General features: G+C 41.5%; 1 protein-coding gene across 3 annotated transcripts in view; it reads right to left on the minus strand.

The window, feature by feature from the left end:
- The window catches only part of syt1a (synaptotagmin Ia), a 112,312-nt gene that overhangs the window by 61,051 nt on the left and 38,634 nt on the right, over window positions 1-12,627 (minus strand). For all 3 annotated transcript variants that reach the window (XM_080420911.1, XM_080420910.1, XM_080420912.1), the window contains exon 2: window positions 2,687-2,884. In XM_080420911.1, coding sequence (XP_080277037.1) covers window positions 2,687-2,852 — 166 coding nt within the window. In that variant the 5' untranslated portion in view covers window positions 2,853-2,884. The remainder of the gene's footprint in view (window positions 1-2,686; window positions 2,885-12,627) is intronic.

The raw sequence follows: 12,627 nt of genomic DNA on the forward strand, positions 1-12,627 counted from the left end.
GTCAATTTGGACAGATATGGGGGCCGCTGACATTTACATTCCTGCCCTGATTTGTGTTCCCAGTCTGCCCCTGTACAAACACAATTCACACAAGGCATTAATGATTAGCATGCTTTATCATGGCCCTTTCCCCTCATTCATGCGGTTCAATTTAGGAGTTGAGGTGCTACGCTTTTGAAATCTGGAAAACAACCCTCCCAGTTTGAACTACACGAGCTGGATGTATAATAATAAATATGCAATAATGACAGAAGACAGGAGACCACTGAGACCAATCATTTTCATTTCCAGTGGTGGAAGAAGTACTCACAAGTAAAACGTAAAAGTACCAATACCACAATATAGCAATACTCTGTTACGTAAAAGTTCTGTATTCACATTTTACTTGAGCAAAAGTACAAAAGTATTGGCATCAAATTGTGCTTTGTTGTACCAAATTGTACCAAAATTAAAAGTACTCATTATGCATAAAGTCCCATTTCAGGTTTCAAAATGTATAACAATCTTTTGAAAATATCTGATCTACAAGCTCACAACGCATCGCAGAGCGACACGTTGTGAGCTTGTAGATCGGCTATTTTCAAATAGCTGAAGTACAAAATAGGGCGTAGTTGGTTAATGTATGTTTGTCTTAAACCAAATCGGCAAAGTAACTAGTAACTAAAGCTATAAAATAACTGTAGTGGATGAAAAGTAAAATTTTTACCTCTGAGATGTAGTGGAGTAGAGTATAAAGTATAACAAAATGGAAATACTCAAGTAAAGTAAAACTACCTCAAAATTGTACTTAAGTACAGCACTTGAGTAAATGTACGTAGTTACTTTCCACCACTGTTCATTTCAAAGCATATGGATAGTGGCCATAAATGACATTTGGCATCTGATACAGCGAGCAACACAGTCATATGACCAGTGGTGGAAAGTAACTAAGAACGTGTACTCAAGTACTGTACTTAGTACCATTTTGATGATTTTTACCAGGTTGCCAAACCTGGTCTACATCTACACTCGCTAGTCCTGACTTGTTTGCTAGTCGTGACTTTTTCCTCATTGGCTGCTCCTTCAGCCAATGAGGGCTCAATGTCCTCTCAGACTATGGGATCTAAAGACGCCCCACAATACTGTGTTTGGCCACTGTAGCCTATGTATATATTTTTTACTTTACTGGAGTATTTCCAATTTTAAATACTTTTACTTCTACTCCACTACACACGGCAAATATTGTACTTTTTACTCAAGCGAAAAAGTTTGGGAACCCCTGCTCTAAGCATTCTTTCCTTCACAGATGTCAGCTGCTGGCTCAGAGAGGCAGGCTGCAGACTGCCCAGCCCCTGCTGGTGGTGCATGCCCGGCCCACTCTTCCAGTACAAGGGCAGCGGGCTGGACAAGCGGGCTTGCAGCCAGGACAGCAGGCAGGCAGAGCAGAGTGGCTACACTGCAAAATCCTGAGTGTTCTTTTAACTCTGAGAGCGTCAAAACAGACCCAGAGTCAAGGGTTTCGTAGTGCATGGTGGCCGTCTCACACTGAGACAAGTTTGCACAATAAACAACTCTCATGTTTTTTTTAAAAATACTTTTAGTCACAGCTTCACAGAACCAGAACACCATAGAAATGGCTCCAGGGTCGAATTAACATACACAACGTTCGGGGAATGGTTTGGCTGCTTCAAATGGCATACATTTTTATTTATACATATACATATCTTCATACATGTCAGAATGTGATTATAAAGACATATGCACTCTGTGTGTGTGTGTGTGTGTGTGTGTGTGTGTGTGTGTGTGTGTGTGTGTGTGTGTGTGTGTGTGTGCTTTTCAGAATATTCTTTTCTTTGTCAGAATGAACCTTTTCTGTAAAAATGTACTGTACAACCATATCCACTTTGATTTCCATTTTTGTTTTAGGTGCACATGAAAGGATATCTCTAACTGATTGTAAAAGGGTTTCAAATGTACTGTTTTATATACTGTACATTAAATGCCACATTGTAGGAAGGAACACATTTCTACTGAAAAACAATATAAAGAGTCTGATCTGAGTCAAATGCAGATAGATTTCTAGTTTCAAATTTCCATAATTTCCTGCTCATTGTTACTTCTATTGAATTCTGTAACCTGCTCAGTCCTCTCCACAGAGCTATGGACAAAGCTCATGAGAGCTAGCCACAAACTGAATATTAGAAACTCACTTTACATGGTAAACATGCTGCTTGACAGCACTATAAATCTCTGCGAGGGTATGACGCTTGTGTTGTAATTTGCATTGCTGCTAAAGCAATAGCCCTCTTCCATGGGTGCGAGATGTGTGAGATGTGATGTCAGAGTTACTTCAACGACAACCTGTCACCGTATCTATATTTAGGAGTGTAGATGAACACAAGTCCCCTGAATATTCTGTCGGTGCTTTATTGACATTAATCTTTTCGTAGTTATTCTGTGACACGTGCAGCACACAAGTGCTTGTTGAAGGCAAGGTGAAAAAGCCCAAACATATCTTTAAAATTCTATTCATATTTTTCCTGTAAAGATGTAGCTTGTAAAGATGTATCGACAGTTCATATATTGGCGTAAGTTAATGGACAATATCTTTTTTATTAGGTACAAATCTACAAAAAGCATCTACGCAGAACCAGTGGATTAGTCATCATTGCTCGTGTGTGGCAGGAGAAAGTAGAACATTACTCACATGGGATTTTGTTGAGCTCATTCATGAACTTGTCCTTGAGCTTGGAGAAGGCCTCGTCCTTCTCCCCAGTTCCCGGGCCAGCCAGCTCCGTGGTGTTGGCTCCGGCCACGGAGGTGGCGGTGGGCACCGGGGCCGCTGCCAGAGCTTCCCTTCGACTCTCAGTCATGGCGGTGGTGGTGCTGGGCAGCCAGGCAGATGCTGGGGGAGGAGGGAAAGAGAGAGAGAGAGACAGAGAGAGAGAGGGAGAGAGAGAGAGGAAAAAAGAAAGACAAAATGCATGTGAGATTTGCACTGCTGTGACAGATGTGCGTCAGAGACTCTGCTTCTGTACATGTCTGACGAGTGAGTTGAGGCAGTTCGTGTGAGCAGCTGCCGGCTCAGCCTGAGTAAACATCACCTGGAGTCCAGGTTGAACCGGCAGGTCCCAGCCAGCCAGAGGAGGGAGATGGGACTGGCGGCCACTCAGAATCCTCCCTCACCCTTATTCAAACTCCACATTTAGAGGGCCGTGATTAAGCCCTTGGCCAATTTTGCAGTTTGTTTTCTGGTACAGGTTAAAAACTACAGATGGGTAAAAACAAGGCAGGCTCACCTACACTGTGACGTAAGCAAAACCCAGTAGCAGCAAATAGGGTGTGTTAGATTTACATGTACTGTAGGTGTGCCAAAGTGTAAACATTGACAGTAGTCAATACTTAAACATTGGCATACCAAAATCTAACACACCCATCATAAATTATATTAGCAGCATCTGCGTTGCTTACGTCACAGTGTACTATAAGGTAGCCTATGCAGACTGCCATGTTTTTACCCTTCTGTAGTTTTTAACCTGTACAGGACACAAACTACAAAATTTAACTCTTTGACTGTACAAATGTAACCAAATGGAGCCGTAAGGGTTCACGTGGATACATGTGTACAATCTCAACAGTTGCAAATGAATAAATTAACACTGAGGAGTTTACTGTGTAGAGTAGAGTTCACTTGGCACAGTTGGTTCTGTGGAAATTCAGGGCTCTTTTTGCAGTGGGATTGACACCAAGAAAGGTACTGTAGCTGTATAACAAACAGGGATGACCATTCTGCTACCCCTGTCACACCATGTTCTATAGCTTCAAGCTGGCTGCCAGGTGTATTTACATTCATGTATTAGTGAGATGGATGGAGGGAGGAGAGACACCGTTTCATTTATGATAAACAAGGCTGTTTGTGTGTACACTCTGTAATGTATATCACGTAAGAACACTGTGGGCTTGTTGCCCATCACTACACAGTGTGGGAGGTTGTTTATAAGCTAGGGTTACACAATACTTGAACACATTACTGATAATAGCAAGTATTACAATATCATGTCATACCCATACTGTACCAAGGACTCTGACATATTGTTTGATAGTATTGTACATTTTTATAATGCTATAAGTGATACATATTTTTGGTTAAAAACACAACAGCTGTTGTGAAATGAAAGCTCTATACTCTGATAATAATTATTAATATAGAGTGTTTGTTTCGTAACAGGGGTCTCCTCGTCTCTCCTGCTCTTTAGTAAACATAAAATACATTTTCAGATGGGACACCAATTTTATCACCAATCAGGAGAGAGAACCCATTTATCAGCTTAAATGTTATAGTGTTCCAGTTCAAATTGTCAGCTCATTTTGTTTTGGTTCATCACTTCCAATTCCACTATGTATCCTATATTATGTATGAGTTCTCTCTACTGACTGGATGAAATTGGCCTCCTGACCTGAAAAGTTATTTTCTGTGCACCAAAGAGCTGGAGAGACTGCGAGACCCCTGTTACTGATCAAAAACTCTACAGCAATGATTTCTATTGAGATACATACAGTAGCTATAACACTGATTTCATCCAAAAATATTTAAAGGAGCACTTCACCCCTGGAAGAAGTTCCAGGGGTGACCACAGGGGGGACCACAGGGGGACCACAGCGTATCACTGCCTATAACTTCAACTCCCAGAATGCTTTGGTGCCTTGTGGCAGGGGAGGTTCCATGTGGGTGTGATCTCCAACAATAACAGCCAAACAGCATGCCAGTGTCGCCATGTCTGCTTATTATAAGCGGCTTCTTTCTAAAATGTAGTTGATATTTGGGCTTGTTTCCAAATGTTTTGATTGCTGTTTAAACCAGTGGTTCTCAAACATGTTCATGTATTTTTCCACAGACCCCCATCTGAAATTATAATTTGTGGCAGGGAGCCCCTAACAAATATGTGTCAAAAATATTCCACATTTTGAAAAGCAAATAAAAATATTTTGCAAAAAATCCACATTTTGGACTTTTTCCCCCTCAAGATTTTTTTGTAAATAGCAGATCTACAAGCTCACAATGGGTTGCGAAGCGTTGTGAGCTTGTAGATCAGCAATTTTCAAATATATAATATCCCATGTCTAGGTAAAGTGCTCTTGGCATAGTTATTTTTCTTTTGGGCTTGTTTTCATAGACCTGGCTGCTTATTTCTCTCACAATATCTGGCAACACTGGCTGTCCTCGCAAACGTTCATCTAGTTACATATTATGTCCAAGGATTCGTTAGTGATGTCATATCACTGGGACATATAAGTATCTTCATGCAGTTTCACTTCCGTGTCGCATAGTATTGACATCACTGTCACATCCTTGGTATTATGATCCTAGCCTTTCGTGACGGTGTTTGTTTACCAGCGCTGCTACTCCACGCTGTATTTTTTTTTTCAAGCTTGCGCTTATGAAACACTACACAGGATTATTATTTCATGTCAACATTCAAGTACAACTATCAGAAGATAACTCAGGTAAAGTAATGCCTCACTCTGCGAGGGCCGCTGGCCGCAGCTAATGGGAGTGGCCGAGTGGCGAAAGAAGGTTGAACAAAGTGTTACGGACACCCCATTGGGGCTGTCTTTTGAGATGGTCTGACTGAGACACGCCGAGACATGTAGTGCGGAAAGGAATGAGACCAATCTCTCATGATGCAAATAACGTCACGAATATTGCAAAGATTACTAGATATCTAAAAACACAGATTATTCACAAAAAAAACCCAGGATCTTGTTTCTTGACTCCTAAACTTCATTAAAAGACCGAAAACTTCTTCCAGGGGTGAAGTGCTCCTTTAAACCAAAAATATCACTTACAGTATCACTTACACCTTCAATATTAATATTCATGGTCCAAACAAGAAAGAGTCGGTAGTGTTAAAAATGGGGAAATGCAAATATCTTTCAAGATTATTGTCAAGACAAACATGTTAAAGAGTTCGCTCATTTGTTGATCAATATGTGTTTTCCAGTATTCCAGTTTGCTAGCATGCTATAATACTAAGTAGTGACACTTGGTCTGGTATAACATTGAAACAACCCTACTGCAGACAGGAACTATTTACTGTCCACTGTTTTACTGTAGGTAGCAATTTGTGTCTGTCACCATGGCAATTTCAAAGGTTAATGGCATACTAGTGTTGCAGATGAGTTTCTCTCTTGTTCCCATTGAAAGTTTATTACACAGTGCTTCCCTTTTGTCATTGTATACAATCTTGTTTAGGGTTTTATATTTACCCATATGTTAAGTGCATTTACAAGAAGCATTACATAAGGCAGCATTACAGAAGGCAGCTACAGTCTTGTACAACCTACTGGATATCGGAGGAAAAACTATTCATGACAAAACTGAAGTAGCAAACAGTTTGGTAAAAAAGGTTACCAAGTCACTCAGGGTGTTATGGTGAGAGTCATGTTACTTCATACTATCAAGTGAAAGGCGTTCAGGAAGATGCCTTTTCTTTGAAAGAGGCAACAAATGAAGACGTTCTGCAAAAACTCTAAGCCCCAAATCCATCCAAAGCTAACATTCCTTCCAGATTTCTAGTTTCAGCTGAAGTCATCTCTCCCTCAATAACCCATATAATAAACCTATCCATAAAGCAAGGTAAAGTTCCTCAGGTTTTTAAAGTAGCTAGAGTAACCCCTCTCTACAAAAAGGGAAGCAATTCTAGAACCTAGCAATTATCGCCCTGTTTCCGTCCATACTCTGTTCAATATCTATGATAATCGAAAGGGTTATACACAAACAAATAGAGAATTTCTTATCATCCCAAAATCTACTGTTCCAATTGCAATCAGATTTTAGAAAATCACATTCAACAGACACATGTCTATCTCTGTCTAGCTCTATCTGACCGATTTTTTGGGAAATATTGACCGCAATGGAAATAAGCCTCTGGGCTTTCTTGTGCCCATCCTTTTGACTAAAATGTTCATGTTTTTGGTTGTACATATGCTTGTTGTCAATAAATCAATCAATCAAAAAAAAACTTTAGTGAGAATGACCTTCAATTATTTAATCATAAACAGTGACAACCCTTCTCAGTACAGCCTAATAGAAAAAAATATATTAAGGAGTTCTGCTCCATATATGTCAATTTGAAATTTGTACTGTTGAAGTTAGTGTAAACAACTCTAGTTCTTCACATTTTTATAAGCCCTCCTTAAGGACAGAAAGAATATGACTATATTAGATACTGATCAACTAATTGACTTCTGCAATGACAGTCAGTGGATGCAGTGAGGACAGACCAGAGATTTATTTTGGTATATTAGTAGGTCCTGAAAATGTATTCACCGTTACATTTATCTCTGGCCTTTAACAGGAATGTGACTAGCATGAGGTGGCATTCACAAACACTTACAGTAGCAGTCGTCAGCTGCATTACAGCAAGCTGCGAAAGCATGATACTGTAGCGTTGCTTTGCTCTAGCTGTGATTTTAACACTTCTTCCCTTCTTTGTCTCTCGTGAACAGAAATTTTAAGACATGCTATGAAGCCGTCTCACACACAAAATGCCAATTAAAAAAATTGCGTCAAAAATTATATTTAACAAAAAAAAAAAAAATGAAAAAAGTAATATGAAAACAGTAAGAAATCCAATCAAATCAAAACGAAACTTCTTAGATGAGAATGGCAATGGATTTTTGTGCTGAACAAAACAACCATTGGTTTTCTAAGCCCTCTCAACCTCCCCTTTGGCTTCATGTCTGCCTACGCATGTCCATATTTCTGCAGCCTCCACTTGGCCTCCCATTGAAATGCAGCAAGAGTATAGTGCATGGAGACCGAGCCATTGAGTGGCACACTGAGTAGCAACAGAGATTGGGAAAATACATTTCAACTATGAATAGATGAGTCAGTATGGCGTAATACATTACTCAATGAAGGATATATATATATAACCTGCTCAACAACTTTTATGAAACTGAATATAAAACTAGAAAAAGTGCTCCTCGGAGCACAGGTCTCCGCCAGGTCAGGTAAGTTATTGTGGCCTCCTGGTGGCGCTATAATAGGCCAATGTGAAAAGGGTGGCATTTCTTCCTCGGCCTAGTGGGAATGTGCGTGCAAATTTTCACGGAAATCGCACGCCACGTTCATGATTTCAGACATTTTGTTCAAAACGGACCAATCCTGCAAACTTTGGAAGTCAACCTTAGCCAATCAGGATGGAATATGAAATATCGGACAGATGCGTCTTGATCACATGACTATAGAGATACTGTGTACCGATGTGCGTGATGTTTGGATAAAATCTGAAGGATTAATATCCAAAAATGTATTTGACATAAGTCTGCCTCCTGGTGGCGCTGTAAAAAGCAGATGTGAAAAATGCAGTGCAGATGTTTTTTCCTTGGCCTCTAGGGAGTAGGCGTGCAAAGTTTCACGCAGATCGGTGCAGTTATAGTTAAAAATGCAAATCGGCCTGTTATAGCGCCACCATGAGGCTGATGTGAAAGGTTTTAAGTGCCATTTCTTCCTCGGCCTAGTGGGAATGTGCGTGTGCAATTTTATGGAAATGGCAAGCTGCGTTCATGATTTGAGGCAGTTTGTTCAAAACGGACCAATCCTGCAAACTTTGGATGGTAACCTTAGCCAATGAGGATGGAATATGGGAAATCGGATCAGGGTTGATCACATGACTATAGAGATACTGTGTACCGATTTGCATGAGGTTTGGTTAAAAACTGTAGGAGTAATGGGGAAAAATGGGTGTTTGCACAAATCGGCCTCCTGGTGGCGCTATGACAGGCCTATGTGAAAAATTTGAGGCAGAGGTTCTGAATTGGCATCCAGGGAGTGTGTGTGCACAGTTTCGCAGCGACCGGGCCAACGGGGCCTGAGATTTGGTGCTAACACACAGACAGGACACACGGACGGACGGACGGACACACGGACGGACACACGGACGGACGGACGGACGGACGGACAGGGGCGAAAACATACTCTCTCGCCATGCCTTTCGGCCTGGCGGAGACAATGATACACAAACTACATGTCTCTCCAGCAATAAGGAGCAAATATGACCCTTTATGCTCTCCCCTATGTCCTAGGTGTAAAAGTGGACAAGGTACCCACAGTCATCTGTTCTGGACCTGCCCACAAATTAGACCCTTCTGGGTATCCATCCAAGGTGAAATCCTTAAACTGATTGGAATAAAAAATACCCTACGATGCAACTTCACTACTGTATGTCCTGGGGGCAGACATTAACAAAAGGTAATCTATTAAGAGCTTTGCTCTACGCTGCTCGAGTGTCATCCTTAACAAATTTGGCGTACCGGGCAAATGCCCGGTGGGCCGCTGGGTCAGTGGGCCGCTGGGCCACAAAAAAAAAAAAAAAATCCGTTTTAGGATTATTACGGTCATTTCCGGGTCGCGCGGCCAAATTATTAGTTAATGTTTGGGCTGGGATGCTTTCCAGCAGGGGCCTCAGTGCGGCTGCAGAGTTCATGTGCAGGGCTGGGCTGCTGAAACAGTGAAACGCTTCCCCCCCCCCCCCCCCCCCGTTGACAAAACGGCCCAGGGGGGGGGTGGTGGACCGGTCCGGACCAAAATGCCAGGGCTGAATTTTGGTTCCCAGTCCAGCCCTGTTCAGGTATTGTATGAATTGGGAGGGAGGTGATGGATACTATGGCTGAGCTGTATATAGGGGAGATGTTGGCAACTATATTGTGATTGTTATATAATTTTGTGACTTGTGTGAATAATTTATAATTTTATTGTCTGTCTCTCTTTTTGTTTTATTATTGTATTGTCATTATGTGATGTCATGTTGTGTCTTATGTGCGGTCATTTTGGTGGTGTGTGTTTCCTTTTTGTTTAATACAAATATTGAAACAGCAACAGAGATACTTCAACACCGGCGAGGACTTTTAGGGAGCACAATGATGCTCTGCAGAGGAGAGCATGTGGGCGAGAGAATGTATCACATTCTGTGGGGGAAGAACCGTACGCAGGGAAAAGAAAAGAAAAAAAATCGATCTACAAGCTCACAACACGTCGCATCACAAATTGTACAAATTTGCCCAAAATAGGCATACCAGTGCTAATGTGATTAACATACACTTTAAATGAAATTGTTAAATTGTGATATTGCCAAACAAAAATATCAGACAGTCACAGTCTACAGTCTCCCTTTTCCAAAAGGAAATGCATTTAAATTCTGTCTGGCCAGAAGCAGGGGTAAAACATATCCCCACCGGCTATAAAAATGAATGACCAGAGGGGGGATATCAAAAGCAGAGGCATGGACCACCCCCACCCCCCCAGCAAATCAAACCCTGTACCTACTTTTAGGCCGTCACCTTTCTATGAGTCAATGTCTCGTGTGCAGGCAACAACAAATGTCATAAACACCTGCGATGTTTCACAGCGCTCCAACAGGCATGAATCACATATAATTGCGCTGCATTTTGAAATAAAAACCAAAACCAAAAACCATTATCATCAAGAAACCTGTCCATGACAAGCAGGTTCGCGTTGTGAGACAAAAACACACATCAGTTATTCAGAGCAAAATTTGTCTGTCAAATGGCTAGTGGATGAGCTGTAGTTTAGTTCCGGGTGGGGGTACAGGGTCGAGTGGCAAAAGATGAGAGAGGCGTGCAGCCGGGATAACGAGGTTCACCAGGTGCTAATTGTGAAAGTGGTTAATTGTAATTCTCTGTGTTTGGCGCTCTCTTGCCAGTAGCAGGTAGCTCATGGACTGACTGACTGAAAGAGCTCAGCTAGCACCAGGCGACTGGCGAAATGCAATAGAAAGACACACAAAGCACACAGCAAGATCCTGAATGTTAATTTAACTTTGAGAGTGTAAGAAATTGACTCTTAGGGGTGCATGTTAATACATCTCTCTGGGGTAACGAGTTATATTTCCATATTTAGATTTGGGGTTTACACAGTAAAATATAAATGGCATGCTTTGCATACCCAGTTTCTCTTTGCAATTGCATATCTCAACATATCTCAATCTTTTTCACAGAAGACACAATTATCAGATACATAGGACCACCCATGGTGTCTGTTATGACTCACATATGAAGATTCATATCCTTCATGTCTACACAACATCACATTAGCATATATTTGCACCTTAATGACCACCTGTTCATTCAAGCTTAAAATGACAACTCTCACATTATCTTGAGCATCTGTGAGGCCTCACAGTGGGCAGTCCACTGCCTTAGGGACGATCGTTTGGAGTTGCCTTTGCCTTCAGAAAACTTGAAAGTAGCATTGATCTTTTAGGCCTGGCATCATGTTAACCTTTTATATCCAAATTATCTCTCTGAATTGTGAAGTATTTGAATTCTGTCATGTCTGTGAAGCACTTTGAACTGCAACCCTGTATGAAAGGTGCTATACAAATAAAGTATGCAACTTAAAGCCAAAATGTGCTCTTTTGCTATTACTGTATGGTCCACTTTCAAGCTATCTGTAAATAATATATCACACAGCCTCTGTTTACCAATTCAAGCAGTAAGATGGAGAAATTTGTTCACTCAAAATGGCTTCTTTGCAGCTCAAAAACACTGCTTCCTCCTGTGTTCCACAGTGCCGCCCATCTTTCTACTTGAGTGATACAGGTGACGTGACAAATGTACCCAGCTTGTAAACCGTGCACGATACAAGCTAGAATGTCAAGAGCATATGTGATATGTGTGATATACCTGTATATGGAGAATTTAAAACAAAAATATCAGACGCCGGGTTGAAACTGATTCAAGCAATCATGTCCTCACACTAACCACACTACAAGATGCTTCCTCCTCTTGCTGGTTCCCAAACCATCTCTCCTGAGGAGTGCCTCACAGGTGTAAACCCCAACCCAATTACAGCCCTGCCAGATGGCCCAGCAGGTCCCAACACACACTGGCTGGTGGCCATGCCGTCTCTTCCATAGCAATGCTCCACCTCCCCCCTCTGTCCCTCTCCAACCCCTACTTTCTCTCTCTCTTTAACTGGGTCACCTCCCTTACTCTCCCTTATCCCCTCCTTGGTTCCCTGGTACCCTAGTAGTTTATCTGATGTCACGCCGATAGGCTGATTATGAAATTCAAAAGAACAGACAGGAAACTAGAAAAAGTGCTCCTCGGAGCACAGGTCTTCGCCAGGTCAGGTAAGCTATTGTGGCCTCCTAGTGGCGCTATAATAGGCCAATGTGAAAAGGGTGCCATTTCTTCTAAGGCCTTGCACAACAATCGGACACTGACTGCATTCATGATTTGAGGCATTTTGTTAAAAACATTTGTTTTGCTAAATTAGACCTGCTGGTGGCGCTATAACAGGCCAATGTTAAAAGGGTGGCATTTTGTTCCTCAACATAGTGTGAATGTGCGTGCAAAGTTTTTTCCTTGACCTCTAGGGAGTGTGCATACAAAGTTTTACACAGATCGGTGCAGTTATAGGTAAAAACACGAATCGGCCTGTTATAGCGCCACCATGAGGCTAATTTAAAAAAATTCAAATGCTATTTCTTCCTCCTGTGCGTGCAAAAATTGCATGCTGTGTTCATGATTTGAGGTATTTTGTTCAAAACAGAGCACTTCTACAAACTTTGGAAGACATTTTTTGCCAATGCGTTTCGTTTAATGACTATAGAGATACTG

This window comes from Gymnoscopelus braueri (assembly GCF_963280865.1).
Source record: "Gymnoscopelus braueri genome assembly, chromosome: 23".
Taxonomy (NCBI): Eukaryota; Metazoa; Chordata; class Actinopteri; order Myctophiformes; family Myctophidae; genus Gymnoscopelus; species Gymnoscopelus braueri.